Here is a 22,256-nt window from a genome sequence, read left to right as displayed (position 1 = left end):
TATAAAAGCCAGACTATAAGGCTTATCGTTTGCTTCTATTGCCAGAAGAAGCCTTCCCCTACAAAATAATCCGGATTAGGCAAGTAAATAGTTTTATCGACAGTCGTTATTACGAGTTTACTGTGACATCTGACCAGAGAGGGATCTTATACGCAACTTTTAATATTCTAGAAACAAGAACGATTAAATGTCTCTTTTTATCTATTCTTCGTATGTAATTTTTTCTTCAAATTATAAACGGTGAAACGTCAAGTACTAGTAGTAAATGATATTTGTAAAGTAAAAAAACTTTAGGATTTTTGACGGTCGTTCGATAATCAACGATTGGTTCGTTAAATCAACGTTTCAAGAGGGTACTGAGAAATACTCACGACGAGATTACAGAAAAAGTGTCCAATTTGTGGATAAACGTGCATCTCCTTCTTTTTGCGAACAACGCTGTACATGCCCCCAACGTTACTGTTATTTATTCTAGTGACTAAAACGGCATCGAGGCGATCCAAGTGCCTGGTAAAGTCCCAGAAGCATGCCTTTCTGGCGAACCCTCCGTCCACGAGCATATTAAAACCGTTTATGCCGAAAAGGGCGGCGTCTCCTTGTCCGCCGGGGAAGACGTATAAAGTTGGATGACTGAATCGAATGTTGCCCACAACGTCGGACGGCTCCATAAGCTGGTCCAGGGTCTGAGCCACCAGGTACTGTCCAACATAGTTGGTGAAACTCGCGATCGCCGGCACACCGGCGGTAAGAACGTCATCGGGATTTACTCGGACTCTGCACGATCTATATAGGGTCAAAATATAATCGTTCATTTCACAAATCTACTATTAGTACTCTACCGGATCTAAAATCAAAGACGAACGTACCTGGTGCAAGCTTCTTTCGACAATCGGTTTGTTGTCCAATCGCCAACACCCGCGCAATGAATGTCCACCGTAACGCTGTTCTCGTAAGCGCGAAGTACTCTCTGCACCTCGTGTTCGCTGAACGCATCCAAAAAGTCGGCGATGCTGAAGGTTCCATCCTAAAGGAATGTTTCAGCACGATCGTCAGTTCGGTCTGGCGTGGTAAATTCAAAGAGACGAGTAACACCGCGTGAAAAATAATAAGAAAAGCGTGCGTACTTGCAGTATCCAGGAACCATTTCCACCAAAGGTATAGCCGGCGTGTATGATGTGTCGATGTTTCGTGAAACTCGCGAGTAGGTTGCGGATACATTGTAATAATGTGTTTGTTTGCGGGTGAATGAGAACTTCCGTAACAAGATTCTCGGTAGCGTATTGGATCAGTCGTTCGCCTGAAATTTCATTCGTCTCGTCGAATAAAACAACACGACCACGTACGGATAAGTTGTTCGACCGCATCGCGAATACAAACGATAAAAGCATAATTGATTCAGACTGCGACTAGTCGTCGATCGATTATCATAAATATATCTGTATATATTATAAAAAGTATCAATACCGTTCCGAGCTTCTTCTCCTTCTGGTGCTTGTGCTACCAACGCCAGTAATTCTTTCTCTAAATCTACGTGACAACTATCCTTGTCCCATGACAGGAAACCTGAAACAACATCAGAAACAGTATCGATCAGTATTTCTATATTTAACGTCTACTCGAATGTTTGTTTCATCGCGAGGCTCGTCTTTTACGGTTTTACAGATTATTTGAGCATCATTTATCCATCCTCCGTTCTAGATACGTACACGTAGGTTCAAACGTCGTATCGATACGAAGACAAACGTAATTGCGTTTTGATCGCAATCTAATTATTATCACGATGGTGCCGGGTGAGCAGAATAGTGGGTCATAACCACGTATAACCTACCCAAGAGACTGCACTGTTCTGGCTTCATAAAGCGAGGGCTGTTCAGGGTCGAGTAATGGAAGGTTAAGGTTAAGAAGGCAAGAACTGCTTGCTGTCCGTCTTACATCCCCGATTGACGAGGAAAGCGAATTACGAAATTGCTACATCGCATAAACTTTCTTACAAGAAATTTTATAACCCGATAACCGATCCGACCATCGATCGATCCCATTCGATTATCAACCAATTTTTATTTAACGATTATTATATCCTCGTTAGAGAACCAACCGTATCTAACCCCGCTATATTCTCGTATTTTCTAAGGTTTCGAACAATCGTCTTCCTTTACACGTAATATACATGTATTATTCTTAATTATTTTCATTGAATACAATTTTATTCTTTGGAAAAAATATTTCCGTTCAACGGATCGAAGCGATGTATCAAAAACCACTGTGACGCATTCGAAAAGTCCGTACGCGTATTCTGTACGGCGAAGGAGGAGGAAGAGGCGGTTCGTTTCGTTGTACGCGCGTCAACGGGACAAATAAATGCAACCAACGACGGATAAATCGGAACATTGAATAAAACATCGGGGATCGAAAAGTAAAATGAATTTCTTGGTACCGATAAAGGAACGTAACAAGTCGTTCCATGACGTCAGGAATACCGCACCCCGTCGCGTAGTTCCGTAGTAGTGGTCAATCGATCGTCGCGTATCCTGCAACCACTCTCTATTCCCACCTATGCGAACCGTCGCGTCGCCTCGTACCTTTTTCCTACACCGTCTGGAATAGACATTTTTATACGGTTCCGTTTGTTTAATCCCCGGCGCCGTTAAAATAGAACAAAGGTTAAAGAATTCTCTACCGAACGTGTGCGCCGCCTTTCGACGCGTTCAACCCTCCGCAAATCTTTTCTGCCGGCTACTGGCTGAAAAAGAAACGACATTACGGTCACAGTTTTTCCATTTCCTCCTCTGTCGAACGTCCTGGCAAACATCTCAAAACGAATTAAACACAATTGTTAGCTGTATCGTTGATACGCCCAACCTCGGAATGAAGAAAGGGAAAAGGAGAAGCATTTGTGCATGTATGTGCGTTCGAGCAGATACATACGTACACACGAGTACAATAGTTCCCTTGCGGACAATAGGCTCCGCCGCGATCGAAAACAACGAGCAGCAATTAGATCGTTTCAGCTTCTCGTTTCGAAGTAAGGAATCGATGATGCAGTAAAATGGAACGATGCCGGTTGCCAAGGCGGTGCTGAAACGGCTCTGGTGCAATTTTACGTTGGTAAATGTATACCTACGCGATAAGGGAGCAAAACCCTTGGATAGAAATTCTCACTATCCAAGGTAGGTACTGAAATTTTTCAGTGAAAAAAAAAAATTTCGAATCGTTCTAAAAAAATGATTCTCAGTTGCAGGGGTCATTTACAATCATTTTTGGTCAATAGACATATCCTCGAAATCCTAACCAGTTTCGAGAAAAAAATTCGAGAAGGAGTGAAATTTATCGCAAAATTAAAAAATTCCAAATTGTTCTGAAAAAATTATTTTCAGTTACAAGGGTCTATTACGATCATTTTTGGTGAATAGACATACCCTCGGAATCCTAACCAGTTTCGAGAGAAAAATTCGAGAAGGTGTGAAATTTATCGCAAAATTAAAAAATTCCAAATTGTTCTGAAAAAATTATTTTTAGTTACAAGGGTCTATTACAATCACTTTTGGTGAATAGACGTACCCTCGAAATTCTACGCAATTTCAAGAAAAAAAATCATTACCGAAGATAGAACGTGTGGCCAGAAATGTTTCTATACTTTCGTTTACTGTCTCATTTCCTCTTGTGTTAATTTCTGTAAGTTGTTGGTAATGGGGCAATAAAAATGGCCCGAAAAATTACATTGGATGTAAGGTATATTTTTGTCCCAGTCTCGAGTACGCCGAATAATCGGAATAATACTGCATAGGAACCCGCAAAGATGAAAATCTCCCGAACAGGGGGGCTTGTTACTTTCTTGAAACGGTCCAGAATAATTGTTGATTGGTATCCTTGGTATCCTGCGCGTACAATGATTCGAACGATATGAATTAACGCGAATGGAACAACGGCTGTGCTGCTACGAGTATTAAACCGTTTAAATCTACATATCGAGGCACACAGCCAGCAAAAACCCTCTATGTCAAATTGATCGGAAGCCCTGACGGTGATACAAGAGAAGCCGTGCCACGTCGGGGATGAAGAGGAGGAAAGCGGAAAGGGGGGGAAGGGGGGGTGTGGGAGGTGGGAGGCGAAGGAGGAGGGGGCGGTTGCAGCCTGGTGTGACTTTTAATGCCCAACGATCTCCGCGCATTCTCTTTGTGAAAAAAATGCCCGCATACGTCCAACTCGTACGATATCGATGAAAACGATGCGGGATATTGTACGTATGGACATTTTCCGTCTGCTCGGTACGTTAAGAAAAAGCATGACCGATATAGTGTAATAACTTTTGTTCGAATCCCGTTATCGAGGTAGCTGTCGATGCATTACGTGGAGACGACGACAGGCTTAATCCGTCGACGTATAATATGTATTATGGAATAAACACTTATGTATACATTTTCGAGAACGAATGAAAGAAATTTGAATAGTCTGTCGTTTGAAAGGAAACGGTACCGATACCGAATGAAAATCTTTTACGATCGAAAGTTTTGCACGCGGCCGATAATAACGAGCGGCTCGATTCTTTCGAGAAACCGTTAACAGTTAAAAACTGAGACGTACACGGCACACCGTGACGCCTCGAATACGTGCAGTACTTAAAAACAGCGTAGTTGAAGATACTGGGTTTAAATATAGACAAAATCGTGGGCTTGTTCGTCGGAGCATTTACCCCTCCTATGGCGTCCCTTAGAACCACGCGCACTCGTTTCCATCGCGTTTCTCGATTTGCATTGACTTCCTTTTTCCCCCTTTTTACCTTTTTTCTTTCCTCGGCCGACGACGGATGCTCAGAACGTTAGGGGTTTGCCCAAACTATGTTTAGACTCGGTTTTCCGTTGTCCTTCTTGCAACTCTTACTTCCTTACGGTTCTCGAGATTTCTGCATTTTCGCTCCGTTCGCTCGAACGTCGTGACGCGAAACTGCGTACCGTTAATATCATCGCCGATGAAACGCAACGCACTGTACATTATTCCGCTTCGAGAGTTCGGTTTCGACGGTTCGTAAATTTTTAACGAAACCGCGACCCAATTATTCGTAGCTTCGAAGACGCGAAACATCGAAGAAATATTCCCGGACGATATCGTATGCATTGTATTGTAGCGACAGTGAACGATCTAGAAGCTTTTGTTTTCTAACAGGGTCAAAAAGTTTCTTCGAAAACTGCTGACATCGGTCACGATTCATCTATCAGGGAAAGAAAACACTCGACCTCGAACGAGGTCGATGACGAGCCGTTGTTCTAATCTGCTCTAAACGCCATTGTCGTCATACTGTGACGAGGTTTGTTGGCTGGCATGCATATCAAATATTAAATTTATCCGATACTCGTCGCGGTTCCTCGTATCGTTCTAAATAGTATAGAGTAATTTGTCAATAACGTATCCCCCGAAGAAACAACATATAATCGAAACGGACACTAAATTAGAAATAGATACTCGAATTGGTAACCGATATTTGAACATGCGATGCACGATCTCGGTGGTATAGCATAGAGAGACCGACCTAGCTCACCCGTATCTATTTATATTTCCAAGACAAGGGCGAAGACCCGATCCAAGGATTTGTCAAAGTTGCGACCAAAGTTGCAAAGAAGCTTTGGTCCTTGAGTCCTTTTCCTTTCACGATCTTACGTTTAAAACTAATTAAAATTACATTCCAACGACACATATTTCCAGCAAACATTGTTATCAATAGCAAACCGATACGATACGCAAGTTGGACGAATTATACCGTTTCTTGATCAAATATCGTTTACGCGTTTAATCGATTTCTTGATATTCGATCGTTCAAGCACATGGAAATAGTTCTGATTCGTATTGTTGCACGAAAACAGTCGTATCGAGATAGGTAAACGTCAGGTCTGCTTTTTCTTTTAACTATTCCGATCAATGACTCCAAGTAATCTGTTGATCGTCGATTACCGCACTGCTACCAATCGACCATATTATATCGGCCTTCTTCGGAACGCGATACAACATAACTTTTATAAAAACAATAACGTACAAGTTGATTTATTGTTTCCTTTCCAACAGTTATTATACTTGAAAAACGTACTATAAAAGCGTTCGATGGAAGAAAATAGTAGAAAGAAGGTTCGTCGAGCGATTTCAGAGAACGTCTCCGATGTGTAAAACTGATCAAAGGTTTACCCTGGTGTTTGAATTGGAAAATTATTGGTAACTAAGAGTCGCGGATTGGCCCAAGGGTCAGGTTCATGAACGAGGTAATCGAGAAACAGAGTTTCACGATTCGAAGAGCACGATGCCCGCGAGAGCAAATCACTGGTGAATGCCATGGTAAAATTAGACACACTATATTCAGTTGTACGTACGATGAAACTATAACAGTCGCCGTGAACGTTTTACCGAACATTATATCGCTCTATAGGAAATCTGTATACACGTGCTAAATATTTAAGAGCCTCGATAACGACGATATTCGAAAATCCGGCGTGCAAACGGCGATTACAATTTCTTCATCGAATATAGTTGCAATTTTCCCGTTCGTGTCGTCGCAATTCACCCTTTACCTTCGTCTTATCACCGATACTCTGACCTTTTCGCTCGCCTTGAATTCGTATTCGCGCGACGTGCACGCGACCAGCGAAATTTTTCGATGACCCGACTGAAATTTTTCTCCGTGTAAAAGATTGATAGTATCGTAAAAAAAAAATTGTAAACGGTGGGTGTACGTGTGTGTATCGACTCGTTAAAGTGAGCATATGCATGTGAGGCGACGCGACGCGATGCGTCGCGATACAATCCAACAGATCCCTCTGTGCGCGGGTTCTTCCGGATATTACAAGCATCGTGTAACTCCAACTTTCTCGATGCTCCCCACGTCCTCAATCGTGATTCATGCCGACAAGTATGCCTTCCTACCTTTTATATGTGTCGATAACCGTACAATATCTGCGAGTACATGTACATTATACGTATAACTGCACACGTATCATCACATAAATCGTTCCTGACCGTATTACCTCGCGTTTATTTAAATCCGATTGCGGTCGTTAAAAATCGAAACGAAATTTTCAACGAAACACACACGTTTTTGGACACTCGTATACTAACGCGATACTAGCTTCAGAGAAACGTTTACTCAATAATTTTAGTGCTCCGGTAATTCGTGTACCTTTGTACGAATTGCTCAAAATGGCCACCTTCTCGGTGCTAGCCTGCAGTTTTCGTGTCACGGGGTTTCTCAATCTTTCGGGAACACCGAGTGTTTGTCGGAGCCGTTGACAGCCTTATTGTATACGTTGACAGAGTATTTCAACGCTGGTAATGGCTGTTGAATAAACAATCGTGTTCAAGTGGATCCAGAAATAAAAAGATTCGATGGATTTAAACGTGGGGAACGAACCGAGCTAAGGAATATATCTCCTATGCATCCGTCAGACGTACATCTAATAAAACTTTTTCCACTATTATAATACAATTTATTAGAAGTAGTAGTAGTAGTAGTTATAGAGTAGCACAGTTAAAAATTGTTGGAATACAGAAATGGAAACAAGGTCAGATAGGGCGCGTATTTAAAACAACTTTTTTCATAGTTGTCGTGTCTCCAATATTTATTTGTAAAAATTCTAAATAATATTATATCAAATAAATATTACAATTAATGAAATATTCGAAAGAATTGAATGAAATCTTATTCGTTGCAAAGTTATTCTGATCGAAAATTTCTCAAAGAGCGAAATAATCCTGTCAAATAATCCGTCCTGAAAAATCTTCCAATGATAGATGTACACGTAGGTATATGTAGCCCAATGAGTCACAGAAAACCTGTCGGCTAGCACGTTTGCATCGTACTCGTCGCATACGAAATTACCGGTATGCATTGTATACATAGTAAGATGGGTCATCGCATGGGAGAACCATAATCTTTCACGATATACATATGTATGTGTATTCTTCGACCGAGTCACCTTCCCGTGCAATTTATGTTATTTTTGGAAACGTCAGCAGAGTCTCCGATCGGACAATATCTCGAAACATGAAAGAATATTCCCATAATATGGGAAACCACATATAAATAGCCGATTCCGTGTACAGTAGTTCATGATAGAATTCGGTCGTTAAGGTGTGTGACTTATTTAACTTGAAAAGGGTCAGGCACCTTGGCGGCCGATGCGTAAAATGGACTATAGACAGGATCGATCCTCTTTATATCCGAAGAAACTTTACGTTTCCTTCGACGCTCGTGTACTAATTTGAGCGAAAAAATCATTCACCTTTTAAAGGTATAAATAACTCGTGTGACAGCGTCTCGTGCGCTAGTTAAAAAAAAGACAATTTTATGGGCATTTCGTTCTTTTGACATTTCGGTAACGTTACGCTAGTTTTTGCCATAGAAAAATAACCGATGCAATTAGCAGGTGATCCGTAAAAAAATGACCTTGACACGGTTCCGTTCGGTAATCAAAGCTACTCGAAACGTTCCCGATCCTAACCGTTCTCTTTTCGTCTTTCGATCTAGTCTTTTTTCCCCGCCACCCACAACCCCCCATCCCGTTCTCACCCCTACGGTTTCCCACCGTTCCCTGTCACACTTTGCGTCCACATACTCGGTCCCTTTTCCACTTTCCACCCTTTGCTTCGAGTACGCGTGTATCCATATACGTGTACGATCATTATTCATTCAACCACGTGAGAGAGTGACGAAATAATGTCGTCATTTCGGCTTAGCGACAGTTTTCACTACGAACCGAGTGGATGGATTATTGATCGAAGTTCTGGGGACTGCGGGGATGTGACTGTAGGCTGGTACTAACATGCGCATGCCGCACCAACCTACCGCTACACACTTTCCTCCTTCTTCCGCGTTCTCTATTTTTCCCTATTTCGTACACCAACGACTCCCTTTTTCCTCTATAATGTTTACACACGATATACGGTATACAACGAATTTGGAAAAAATTATATTTCAAATTCAAACGGATACCTACGATTCGACGCAAAGCACTTTCTTTTCTTTCCACCGCCACCGCCGTCGCCGCCGTCGCCACCACCACCGACGACGACGACGACGACTACGATGAAACGCTTTCATCGGACTGACGCCAGAAAAGTACACCCACCCTCGTTGTAATTCCCTTCCTTTGTTTGTATCATGATTTGTTCTACGGAGTAAAGCCCGCTAAGGAGAACGCGTCTTTATAAAATTCGTATCGTTCGTGGTGATTAGCAAAGGAGTTTCGTAAATAACGCGCTGTTACAGTAATTCCTATAAATAGAGACAAGCATTCAAAAAGAGTCTCCCACGCGTTGTTCGTCGTGCAGGGAAACAATGAACGCAAACGCAGAAAAGTTTGCGTGGATACTGCGTAAGCTTGTTACAGAAACGCTACGATTCGCTTGTATTTGCTCGAATAATAATGTACGATTATTCACAATTATTGAGACGAATTTCTGTTGTTGTTCAAAAAAAAAAAAATTCAAAATTGGGTTAAACCATCATTTTGATGCAATAAAATATAGTGGATACTATTTCATTAAAAACGAGGCTACTCATAAGCGCGAACAACATTCCCGTTTCTTCTGTAAGTTTTTGCGGTTCAATGTGAGAAATCCTTTGAGAATTTTCTATGCTCCATTTGCTGCTTGTTGCAAGAGATACTAACTAGTCATACGACCTTTTCAATATTAACAATGCATACGTATTTCATGCAGTGAGCATACGTCTGACTATGACTGGTACATTGCCCCTAACATGCCTCCCTCTTAGACAGCACGTGTTTCTTGCTACATTTTCACATTTCCAGCTTCTCGTTGCTAAATTCCTATAAACGTACACGTTCTATTCGCGTTAAAGAATTTGAGAGTATCTATTCGTGTATCTTCGTACGATTTGGCACTGGTAACGATATATCAGAATAATAACTCGCTGAATAAGTGATACTCTGTTAAGGCACTGTTATAGCAAACACCACTGTACTCTACGTAATGTGGTCGGTAATACCTAAAAACGCGACATGAAATAAATTAATTTAAAAATTAATTTACTGACAAGTCAAAGTGAAAAGTATGCAAGTTGAATAATAGAGGCGCGAAAGGATCCACGTGCCATTCGATTTTGTTCCTAACGTACGGTCAAACTCCGCCTAGCAACAAGGGGGACGTATAAAGTTGCTGGGTAAGCCCGTCCGATAAATCTGAAGGAATACTCACAGCGAAGAAGAACCGTTATCGCTTAGTTTCACGCGCGGAAGTAACACAACGAATACGAATGTAATCGTAATCGTAATCGTAACACCATAATCCAAATCGTTAAACACCGTTCGATGATCGCGGTGATTAAATCGAAGTGAAATCATATATCGAGGTAAATTGTACGATGGTGTTAATTGGAGAGAAAGATGTTTTAAAAACGAAGGTCTGATGATCGTGGTTAAAAATTCGAGCAAAAAAATAGTAAATTGTGTTGCACCGTAATTTCGCGCACCGATGCTCTACTTTAAGAAAAGATACCACGTCGACGCGAACGTTACTCCTGAAAATTGTATTATCCCTCGGATGAATAGGTTTGCTTGGAATATTCAAAATATTTCAAAACGTGATCGTCTTTTGTCATTTGTTCGTATTGACCCAGTTAGGAGTCTCGATCGAGATCGTTCGTATGAACCGGAAGGAAGAACGAATGATAGAACAAAGGTAAATGAGTAAACGGAAAAACGGTGATAGCGATTGGTTTGGTAAGACGGGTGCTTACCTTTCGAGAGGCGGTTCAAGATGAGATCTTTATGTTGCGCGGTATGAGGCTCTGGAAGCACAACGAGAAGGTAACAACCACTTAGAGGCGATGGTGGTGGATGTTGCTGTTGAGAGCCTGGTGGCATTACGTTACCGGTTACCGGTGTAACCGGAGATATATTTTGTTCAATATTTGTTGACGATATCGTAGTCCTCTCCCCTCCCCCTCCGCCCTCGCCGGTAGGATCCGTGGTACTCATTACTAAAAGAGAAACAAAAAAACGAAAGCACAGTTAGTCCAAGATTTCAGTTGCCCCCCTACCCCTTCCGCTAGCAGTTTCCTCGCCTCGTTACCGAATACCTTATTGGAAATCTACGAATTCTGCATTTGTTTACCGATATACTTTCGAATCCAATTAAATCGATATTCGAGCAAAAATTTTAATCGACAATTTACAACGCTGCTGCTGCAAGTATACGCGAACGACTGTCACTTGTTCCGTCACCGTGGCTGACATATGACATCATGTTTCTACTAGTAGTGATTTTAAACCGTTTCCCTCGCCCGTCTTCTTCGTGCTCTAGTATTCCTCTTAACTGCGCACCATCCTATATGGATAAAAAGCGAACAAACAATGTAATAAATGGTTCTTTTTACGATCAACGTATCGATATGTATACGTATATATGTTGCATTAAACTCGATAATGAAACGATCGAAAATAATTCGAGGAAGATATTTCGGAAGCTAAGACGGCCCAGCTGTACATGGTTGCGAAAAAATAAAAAATGAATTATACTCGGAGCAATAAAAGTATCGATAATATAAAGAGAAAAGGGCCCAGCGTACTCACGCACGTACGCGTACGTACACGCGAATACGAGATTACGATACGCACGTTCTTCTCTCTAAGTAAAACGTCGATAAAATATCCGTGAAATCTCATGAAAAGCTGCACTATTTCGGAAAGGTTTCAAGAGACACTAATAATGTCTGGCACCGTGGAAAGAATGGTCGAGTTTTGGCTAACGTGATCCCCAAGTGTCGCGTCGACCAGAAGGAACTGTCCATGGTAGAATCTTACCGAGGCAAGAAAATTTCGAGGAAATTCTACGAACAAGTCACCGCGATGTCTAGTCGCGATTTCATGCGTCAAATGTTGGCGCTGGGTATTGCGCAGGATTTGCACGACCCTTTCCCTGAAAAGCGGTAGGGCTATGTCCTATCGTCCAATGCGCAGGACCCGAGCCTCTCCGCACGGCCTTAGATCATTGATCCAAATTCTGGCCAGCCGACTAGAAAACAGGACACGAAAAACTTACTCTGGTCTAGCGATTTCGATGGAAATTCAATTTTTAAGGAACTTCCTATTCGTGAAATGTTGAAATGTTTGGTCGATTGATCGCAGCTGGTTTCGATCCGACTGAAACTTAATCAAGGTACTCGATAAATCGCGATCGAACGACGATCGTGCCGAAGGGATGGACGAGAGGCGAGACGTTATCGGAGAATCGAGGCTCGAGGCTCGATATTCGAAATTGGAGTAAAAGTGTCAAGCGGTCACCCCACCGTGTACCGGCATTGCAGTCTACCCCTTAGTAACAACCCCTTCCGCAGTCCACCCGACCGGCCGATAAAATCTATACGTAGCTCGAGAGAGATTCTTCGAAAATGTTAACCGAAACTTTCGATCGCGCTTATCGTGGTAGATCGTTTAATTAGCATCGAGATTAAAATATAAATATATCGTGGGCTTACCTTGTTACGTGGCACGGTTGCCCTGTTCTAACTCTCGACAGGTATCCGGGAAGGCTTCTCCTTCCGCGGAAAGTGCAACGCTGCAGCGAGGGCAAAGTGTCTGTCGAAGAAAGCCGTAATGCGAATCGAAGACAGTCTGTCTCCCAACGGTCTGGCTCCTCGTCTAAGCTTGGAGTCGCTCCACCCGACCCACCTCCGGTTTCCTTCGTGTACTGTGGCCCGTGCAAAGAGGAGAAAGACAGACCGTCAGTGGAAGGGCAGAGGAGAGGGGCAAAGGGATAGTGACAGGAGACCGGTGTATTCGCGAATACGATGATGACGTTGAAGGGTATGAGAGAGAATCGTCGTACGGCGCGGCCGACACTATTATGCGAAATACGAAACCAATAGGACAAAACGTGCCTGTTCAACGTACAAGTAGAATAACGATGGTCCCGCGGCAGACTCGTTCTGCCTGCTACGGTTCACGAAATGTCTGTTCTCTCTACGCCTCGGTCGACGACAGAACTCGAATCTACTCGGCAGCAACACTCGCGTTGCAAGCTGCCGGCTCTCTGACGAACTTGGTGATATCCTGCGTCGCTGCCACGCAGAGCCATCCCCTTCCTTGCAATCGTTCCAGTATCCCCCACCACCGGTGCGCAATCGCCCCGATTCCTTGATTCCGCGCAGTCCAGACTGTCTATGCAGTCTCGCCGGCTACGCTACGCATACACACCGTCGCATCATCAGAAACGTCGCAATGTAGTAGACACGTTTCACTGTGTACGACGAACAACCTATCTATGTATGTACACATGTTCCTCAAACGTATATACATACATCGACGAACCGGGGGGTACAAGCAACGTGCTCGTGCAGCTGCCTGCGTGACTGGCTGTGACACGGACCGGCAAGCCGGCCGGCGCGTCGCGACGCGCCGAGACGCGCCGCGCCGCGCCATGCCATGCCGTCAGAAGCCGCCAGTATCGAGGGAAAGGACTTGCACCGGAAATGGGGAAGAACGAGAGAGGATCCAGACTTTGAGGCCGTACTCCGCAGTACGGGCGCGGTTATTTGGGGGAAAATGTTACGAGGTGAAATAATGACCAGCTAAGGAGCACGCGATACGTTCGTCTGCCATTGCGCCGCGCCGGCCGGCACACCGTGAGAACTTAACGGGGTTACGCCACCTTTGCGACGAAAAATATCGAAATCTTCTCTTTAGAAAATCAATGTCGGATCGCACCAAATCTCTTAGTTACTATTCTATATGTATTACCAAGGAAGCTAGTTTATAGATTCAACGGTACCTTGAAATTGAACAAATTTATCTTAGCATTCTATCATTCTAATTACAGAACCAAAATCCAAAAAAATTTGGATTTCGACAAGTTTTCAGTTTCAAATACCGATGTAGTCAGAACCAAGACCGCCAACGTATGTCAATGCCTAAAATAATAATATTTTCATGAGTAAACATTGTTTCATCTTGAATAAGAAAATTCACACTTTTGTATACCTATCACACAAGATATTCTTCTGGATATTCGCGTTAAACGAAACACCCTGTGTCCGCTTCATTTTATGCAAAACACTATACAATGCTCTTTGCTTTCCATTGGTATAATTACCGCGTTGTCCTAGAAAATCAGATCCGCCATTCTTACGGAATTACACATAGATATAATGAAAATATGCAATATAAAATAAACAAACGCATCAAAACACGTTCCATGCTTGTCATGTTCATTTGTCGCAATGCAGGGAGAATCCGTGTCTCTAACAATACTTATCTCCATTCTTTCGGGCGTCTTCTTAAACGGAAACTGTCCGAAGCAGACGTTTTACTACATTTTTATATAAAACGCGAATGGATATCCGACGCCACATTCAATAATATAACATGCATGTATACTTGATCGTAATTTAATTCGCTATACTCGACGCAATTCGTACCACATTTATCAATCGGAATACCTCGACGAATTCGGAGACAAATATTTTAAAGGGTAAAATGTTTTGTCATCGTTTAATATTTATTTGTTGCAAAATTTGTGCTATTATGATAAAAGCAAAGGGGCAGAAACGCCAACTGAAACAAATGATCACGTCGTTAGTTTGGCACGGGATCAATAAACTTCGGTGGTAGCAGGATTCGGCAGAAATCTACAGTCTGCAGTCCTTCACGCATTTCTACACGACCTCATACTTATCGATTTAAAATGATAAAAAATATAATCGTAAGATATTTAAATGTTTCAATTGGCAACTATTATTCTATTAATATCGATATTAAACGACGAGATAAACGGTTATTTCTCAATTGAAAATAACATATTGAAGTCAATAGATGTTCCGAAAGCGAATAACGTATACATCGTGATTTACTAAGATAAATATATACTCTAAAAGTTCATACAATCACCGTTCGCGGAGAAAAAAATGTAATTACCCTACTTTTAAAGACCCTGAACATACAGCTACCATCAACGAATAATTTGAAAAAATTTGACGATTATCGTACACGTATTGCGATCGTATGCAATCCAAGTTGCGTCGCGTTTAATCGGTTACGTTTGTGTACCGGATAAGCCATCTAAGAGCATTTTGTCTATGCCCACAATAGTTAAAAAGCAATTAAAACTCGGTAAAAGCTTTCGGAACCAATTCAATTTGTACGTACTGTATTTATCTCCATCACCCGTACGTATCGATCGATTGATTTTCGTCGAACGGAAGATATAGCTGATAGAAATCGCGTTGTAATTAACATGTTTGTAGATCAACCGGTCGATTCATCGATTCGTTGGTACCTTCGATTGCCGCAATGCATCTCAGAATTTCAACCGCGTATATCCGACCTCCGGTACCCTGCCCGCATCACATTTATATTCTTACTCGTTTCCAACAATATAGACACATACCTAACGGATATTAAACATTTAAATGCAAGTGTCTTCTAACGCATTTGTTCAAGAAAAAAAAAGAAGAAAAAATTAACAAAGCCGCGTGACAAAGATTAAAGATATTTAATTTAATATCTCGAAAGAGCGGCTTTCAATTTTACTTTTCGCGTTTACTTGGTTGCGTATGGTTCCTTTTCGTGGATATTTTCCTACGAATATAGGTTTAAAGCGTAATCAGGGTACGAACCAGGAATTTTCACGGCACTGGCCATAGTGCGCGGCGCTAGTATTGACCGGCATCCCTTACTAACCGTGTTACGAACATCAGAAACCAAAATATAGTATCTCTTCGAGTCGGGGATACTATCTTCCACCGTAACGACGATGCGTCCTGTGTCATACACCTTCTTCTACACACCTGCGTACAGCATCGTCGAACAAATGCGTGCACGGAAGATCATCGGGACAACGTACGAATGTTTCTCGGTACGCACGTAACTCCTGTACTCTTCGATCGTCCGATAGTATAACGCTCGACAGATATTTACTCCTAAAAAGGTACGAATACATACATACACGATCGCAACTCTAACAAATAATCGTGATAAACGATACGAGACTCACCAACATCTCGGAACAATAAATGCATAACGTTAAAAAGGATTACCTAACTGATTCGACAAATGTCTGCATTGCAGATACATTCGGGGGATTAGAACTCTGAAAATTATTCTTACTCGGTGGAAATACGGCGTTGATCACTCTGAGAAAACTATTGGGGGGAGGGGGGGCTGAAACGAGTCAAAATACCACTCGGTCTTGTAATAAGGCGAAACCGAACGAGACTACATATATATATTACGAATACATGTTGTAACGAACAATGACACTTTCGCTTATGTGTTAATCACGATGACATATACACCCCCTCCCAAATCACGGTTTCTTTTCTGTATCTAATAAGAACTCTGTAAAGCACCTTATGCCAACGCAACTAATTACGGTCATAATTAGTTTTTTAATGGACTCGCTCGTGTGGTTTCAAGAGAAAACCCAGCCCAATATTAAGTACCACCAGTTATTCTCAAAATTGAAGAAAATGTATGCAACAGAAAACATTCAAACGAACAAATAAATATATTCAAAATACATTTCTGGCTTCGATATCGTTAAATAACATAAAAAAAAAAAAACTATCGAAATTTGAAGATGAAACGATGTCGCGGAAAATATTTACCCTTACAGATTTATCTATACGAAATATTACAGTGATAAGAGGCTTTATTGCCTCGCCTAATTTTCATACAGAATCGATGATTTAATCGACGATCGATAGCCTGGCATCCAATATGAATTTTAAATAAGCGTTTCAAGTCCTGGTGCAATTAAAATACTAATTAAAGAGTCCGTGACTAAAAGCCTGGCGAAGCATAGCGAGACACGAAGCTTTCCCCCGTCAGGAAATACATTTACGTACGCCTAGGCTTACATACGTACACACTCGATAACCGTACAAGTATTTTCATCGACGATTCGTTATTTCATCGTTCGAATTGCTTTTACACTTTGCATCTTACTCTTTGTATTCAGTGACGCGATACTTTCAGTGGCTCCGACTCTCGTGGCCTCCTTCCGAAGATTTCAAATTCTTCCTCCACGATAAAGCACGATTACCTGTACCTCTTGCAACGCCTGCATAATGAACGTTAAATGGATTATTCTCGAGCTACCTACTTTTGCATTTTACTTAGACCCATCTGATTACGTACAATCCTACATACTACAATTACATTGTTCCGTGACGAAATAATTGTATGCTCCCGAGTAATCGTGCCAATAAAGGATTAAGTAATTAATCGTCGACAAAATGTCCCTCTCTGATTAATGGTTATTCTCGGTTAGTAACATTTAGTGGTAATGCATACAAGTATCGGAAAAAATCGACCGTACCCGAAAATACGATTTTATCGAAGGGGGCAGAGGCTGGGCGTTTACGAGGCGCCACGACGACGGCGTCTCATCGATCTGACTAGCCGAATACCGCAGCCACTTACAATATACATCGACTGTATACCGGACCATAGGAAATCCACATATCCGCAGAGAGCTGCCGCCACTGCAAACGAATATACTATGCCGGTTACTCCTACACTTTACCACTACCTTTGATCACCTCTTCTATTGTGTTTCATTTGTTCGCTGTTATGCTTATAATACCAACTCGACGCAAAGTGAAATCAGTGCTTTATTTTCTGAAATGGAACGGAACAATAAATAGTATCATCCTCTAACGATCTATCAACGACGTACACGGTCGTTTTCTTGTTAAAAAAAATTTATCGAGCTATTATTTTACTATACGCAGTAATTCACTGAAAAAATAAACTCACTGGGGGCCTCTTTCATACCAATTTTCTATCACAATTTTCAAAAATATTGTACATAACATTCGAATTTGTTTCTACTTCATAATTTGGCGATTGTGAAACGGAACAATTGATGAGTAGAAAGGATAGGAAAAGAGTACATATTTCGTCCTAAACTTTCGAAATTGGAAACTTCTCGGCATAGCTACGTACCCTAAGAGATCCTCTCTCAAAGCGAGCACATTCCGTGACAGAATAAATAATAGGTTAAAAACTTGTTAAAAGACGATAGACGAACCCTCTATTGGCGATTGCATGAAATGCTTTTGTAATATAGATACTCGTGTCCGACATTTATGCATCCTATTGTTACATCTCCGTAAATGGATTAATTCGATCGTAAAGGGGAATGTTGATGAGACACTCCTCCTTCGCGGTACGTTTGTCCAACATAGGTTGCTTGCGTCTAGGTTAGATCATAGAAAAAGTATAACATAGACGCAACATCCAATGAAAATTATCGACCGAACGAGGAATAAGGCTAATCGTCGTTACCGGTAAAAATGAACACTAACTACGTAAACAGTAGTAAATAAACAAGTGGTAATTTTATTTCCAACAAAAGGTTTTATTATAAGAATCTAGTTTTATAGTTTTCAAGTGTGCAACGATTGCTGCAATAATGCGATATAAAAGTAGTATAAAATTAAGGAATATTGGCAAGATAGTCCTTGACACTGGAGGGATCCAATCTTCTGAAACCACTCGCGTCACAAATACCAACTTCTATATTATCAGCGGTCATCTGACCCTCGAAACCTTCCTTTAGCGTTAAAATGGCAGTGTGAACGGCATCGTCCAGCTCCAAATCCTCGCTGTACCTTTTCTCCAGAAACGTTTTACCGTTTATAAAATTCTTACCCATAGCAGTCGCCTTCCACGCGAAATACGCTCCAGAAGGATCGCATTGGAACAGATAAGGCTTGTTGTTATCCCATCCGCAAATTAGCAGGGATACTCCAAAAGGCCTAACTCCGCTGCATTTTTTAATTTATAGCACGTTAGCCACAATATACAATGGGCAAATAAAAAATAATTTCCGAAATATTTACCCAGATTGCGTATATTCCTGCATAAGCATGGCTACTCGTTGCACCAGCTGAGCAGTCGGTATTGGTTCCTGATACACGAGCAGGTATTGCTGTGCCATTTTACGAGCTTGCTTTACCAGCAGCCTATAGTCTGGTCCCATCCCACTATAGGTCATGCCAATATGCTTCGTAATCATTTCCACTTTGTTTACACTATGTTCATCGTATAATATGGATTTGTGCTTATTCTCTGTGGCAAGGACAATTCCATTGGAGGCCTTGATACCGACGCTAGCTGCTCCAGCAGCTACAGCAGCCAGGGCATATTCTATTTGCACTAACTTTCCAGATGGACTGCGTAACAAAGTAAATTGATTTCTATACTATGGCAGTTAAGCTGCATGGATAACTGTCGAGTCATTATGAACCCCATTGATATCAATATTTTCCATAAAAAGAATCACGTAAAGTTCATTGTTGCGGTAAATTTTTCGCCGATAATACTGCACGAGAGAATTTCAATGTACATTCATCGATCACTTTTGTAAACTAATGCGAGTGACTACTTGTAAGGTTATATTGCTACCAAGAAACTTTAATCGTCGAAATTGTATGAAAAGGACGTTAACGTATCAAGATTAATCTTCGAAATCTGTAAATCGTTGCGAATAAGTGACAGTATTTACCTGAAAGTCGTTAACGAGAAACTGTACCGTTCCGAAGCCATGACAATTACTTTGCAACAATACAGGTTACTAAATATTGTGAACCTTAGGTTACAACGTTCAACAACGCGAAGAAACGAAAACAGCAGAGACCTCTACGAATCTAGGGACTTTTTGATATAGTATTTCCAATAGATGTATCTCATGTAAATAAAATATCTAAAATATTAAAATTCATTTTCCAAATAATGGACACAAATTTCATAAAAATTTGTTCATTGGGTCGATGACTCATTTTAAGTTATAACATTATCAAGTTCCTAATAACTCCTATTTCGTAACACTTGCCATATCTAGATTATGTACACACGTACTCTGGAAGGGAACCGCCTTCATAATGATACATGCTTAACAAATACTATTTTAATTGCTACGATTAATGACCTATTTGAAACTTTAATTACCGCGAAATAATTAAACAGTCTAAATACTCTGAATTATCTAGATCCAAATATATTCTGTAGAAATGTGTCAGGATATGTAAGAAAGTATGAGACCTATTCAATAACTTGTTGATCAATATATTAGATCGAAAATCCTTGTTTTATTATTATAAGAGTAACAGTATATGGTTCCACGTTTAATTTTTGAGCACATTAATAGTTTATAGATAGTATTGTGCACAAGTATAATATGTGAGATGTTGATTGTTTTGAATCTTTGTGTTATCACTTTTTGAGTATGAATTTTAGAGTAAAGCTAGTCTATTAGCAAAGAAAAAAGAAATTAATATCGAGATTGTCAAGTATTTCGAGAATAATGTCCTTTTAAACGTTATCCAAAGCTATGTAAAGTTCAAATAACACCATCAATCATTTCATAACCTAAATAAATAGATATTTCAGTAAGTACATACAGGGCATCGATAGACATTTGAATAAAATTAAAAATCGATTCGATATCGGTGAACAGTCCAACTTCAAATAAAAGAATATCAATTCCGTGACGGAATCTGCCGACTATTTCGGACGAGAACCCTTTGAAATCGAGTTCCCCTTGCACGAAGAAATTCTTGGTGAATTCGTGCAAAATCCAACGCTAGATCGCGGGGAAATATGTCCAGTACGGTCACGTAGGTACTTTCTTCGTTGCGTGTAATAAATTGCATCTAATTACAACAAGTATCGATCAAGGAAACCCGAGATGGCCGACGAGAACGAAAAGAGTCCGGATGATCGATCGGAGGAGCTGTACACGTGGATTTCCATGATTCCATCCTTGAAACAGAAAAAAAATTTACCAAGAGACTTTTCGGACGCTGGTACCGACACCATGATTTTTCATTTTCTATCGTTTGTCCAATTTCCCGGCATTACCTCGCGTCCTCCTTTTTTCAAACAATTATGAAATATATACGTATATATGCTCTTTAGTTTTGATGGCGGAGATCCTCAAGGTATATTACCCCCGTTACGTTGATCTCCACAATTACGTGCCAGCCAACAGCTTGACGACGAAGAAAGAAAATTGGGGCATCTTAAATCGGAAGGTGTTCAGCAAAATCGATATGAAATTGTCTAAAGATACGATCAGTCAGCTGGCGAATTCTCATCCCGGGGTCGCTGAACATTTATTGCTAGAGCTAAGGGACAAAGTTTTGTGCAACGATAAGGAGAAAGGTAGCGCGAACGAAATACCGATACGCCGCGCCGGTAGAAATCATTAATTGTATACGTATGTATATTTCCAAAGCATATGGTACTTTGCATAGGCAAGAACAAGAAGTATGCTACGATAGAAGAAAATTCGTGTTTCGCCGACCGATTAACCGCAGAGACAGAATGCTCCCGTAGATCGATCTACGCACGTGTCAAAGAGAGACTGTTCTTTATCGTGCAATGGCTGCTAAGTTGGCTATGCGTTTGGAATTATTTCCCAAGCATAAAGTTCCGTAAGTTATTAAGGGGTAATTCTGATAACGTAAAAGTTTAAAAAAATGTATCTGATTCGTATATGTATATATGTATACATAGGTGCGTGTGTTAAAGGGAAAGAAAGTACCGACACAGTGTCCAGGACGGAGAACACATGGGAGAACAGAAACGTCGAAGACGGTTCCATTCCTCATTACGTCTGTACGCAATTGAAGCAAGAACTTTGCGAAAAGGACGACATTATCTGTACCTTGAATCGCAAGGTCGAATATCTGGAGAGCGCGATGAAAGTGAAGGACCTGCGAATATCGAATTTAGCGTCGCAAATCTTACAGAACGCCGTGGACTCCGAGCAGCTCGGAAAAGTTCAAACGAACAACGATACACAGATCAAATCTCGATTTCAATTGCTACACGTTCGGGATAAATTTAAAGTGGAGGAATAATGGTATAGCGTTTTAAATAAATATCGCAACGTTTCTTGTCTTTTTTGGTTATTCGGTAAAATTAGCAACAATTTCGGACCCTGCACGAGGTGAAAATCGACAAAGTTACGGATAATTTCGAACCGAATATCACCGAGAAAATAAGAAAGTCTATTTCTCCGAAACAGAGTTGGGCGATTAATAGCGCATTAATGTGAAACGGGGGCTTGATAGTATCGAGCTGGTTGAACTTTAATTAGTTTTAAGCGCGGCGATGGTGTTGTTTGAAATTCAGATCTTTGTAATTACGGGACATCGAGCCTTTCGACAATTTGAAACTGTTGCAAGCAAAAGTATCATAGAAGTAAATATAATCGAGGTAAATAACGTATGTATGAGACACGTGGATGTT

General features: G+C 41.1%; 3 protein-coding genes across 3 annotated transcripts in view; 1 reads left to right on the top strand and 2 right to left on the bottom strand.

Annotated features, from left to right (window-relative positions):
* LOC122396406 (microtubule-associated protein futsch) overlaps positions 1-13,028 on the bottom strand; it is a 36,285-nt gene extending 23,257 nt beyond the window's left edge. The window contains exons 1-7 of the mRNA XM_043394764.1: positions 12,891-13,028; positions 12,476-12,687; positions 10,736-10,978; positions 1,465-1,563; positions 1,125-1,297; positions 867-1,024; positions 372-783 (exon numbers count right to left, since the gene is read on the bottom strand). Coding sequence (XP_043250699.1) covers positions 372-783; positions 867-1,024; positions 1,125-1,297; positions 1,465-1,563; positions 10,736-10,976 — 1,083 coding nt within the window. The 5' untranslated portion in view covers positions 10,977-10,978; positions 12,476-12,687; positions 12,891-13,028. The remainder of the gene's footprint in view (positions 1-371; positions 784-866; positions 1,025-1,124; positions 1,298-1,464; positions 1,564-10,735; positions 10,979-12,475; positions 12,688-12,890) is intronic.
* Positions 13,029-18,318: 5,290 nt separating this feature from the next.
* Positions 18,319-19,594, bottom strand: LOC122396245 (proteasome subunit alpha type-2). Its single transcript, XM_043394464.1, has 3 exons — positions 19,507-19,594; positions 18,842-19,174; positions 18,319-18,766 (listed from the first exon to the last, which is right to left on the bottom strand). Exons 1-3 carry the CDS (start codon positions 19,545-19,547, stop codon positions 18,436-18,438), a joined length of 705 nt encoding a protein of 234 aa, XP_043250399.1. The 5' UTR covers positions 19,548-19,594; the 3' UTR covers positions 18,319-18,435.
* A 1,094-nt stretch (positions 19,595-20,688) lies between these two features.
* On the top strand, positions 20,689-21,865 carry LOC122396556. The gene is made up of 4 exons (XM_043395081.1): positions 20,689-20,806; positions 20,919-21,164; positions 21,257-21,436; positions 21,534-21,865. The coding sequence occupies exons 1-4, from the start codon at positions 20,689-20,691 to the stop codon at positions 21,863-21,865; spliced, it is 876 nt and encodes a 291-aa protein (XP_043251016.1).
* Positions 21,866-22,256: the final 391 nt, after the last annotated feature.

Source organism: Colletes gigas, unplaced genomic scaffold (assembly GCF_013123115.1).
Source record: "Colletes gigas isolate AHSC1104 unplaced genomic scaffold, ASM1312311v1 Colletes_gigas_Sc00007, whole genome shotgun sequence".
NCBI classification, from domain to species: domain Eukaryota; kingdom Metazoa; phylum Arthropoda; class Insecta; order Hymenoptera; family Colletidae; genus Colletes; species Colletes gigas.
Note: the sequence above shows the minus strand (reverse complement) of the source record. Positions and strands in the feature narration are given on the sequence as shown.

What these genes read in the sequence shown, in the direction of transcription:
- LOC122396556 (XM_043395081.1), top strand. Translation starts at nt 20,689, where the DNA reads ATGGCCGACGAGAACGAAAAGAGTCCGGATGATCGATCGGAGGAGCTG. An exon ending in GTGCAACGATAAGGAGAAAG is followed by an intron (nt 21,165 to 21,256) that starts GTAGCGCGAACG and finishes TACTTTGCATAG; the next exon opens with GCAAGAACAAGAAGTATGCT. An exon ending in TTTCCCAAGCATAAAGTTCC is followed by an intron (nt 21,437 to 21,533) that starts GTAAGTTATTAA and finishes CGTGTGTTAAAG; the next exon opens with GGAAAGAAAGTACCGACACA.
- LOC122396245 (XM_043394464.1), bottom strand. Translation starts at nt 19,547, where the DNA reads ATGGCTTCGGAACGGTACAGTTTCTCGTTAACGACTTTCAG. An exon ending in TTCTCGTTAACGACTTTCAG is followed by an intron (nt 19,175 to 19,506) that starts GTAAATACTGTC and finishes TTTGTTACGCAG; the next exon opens with TCCATCTGGAAAGTTAGTGC. An exon ending in CAGGAATATACGCAATCTGG is followed by an intron (nt 18,767 to 18,841) that starts GTAAATATTTCG and finishes TAAAAAATGCAG; the next exon opens with CGGAGTTAGGCCTTTTGGAG.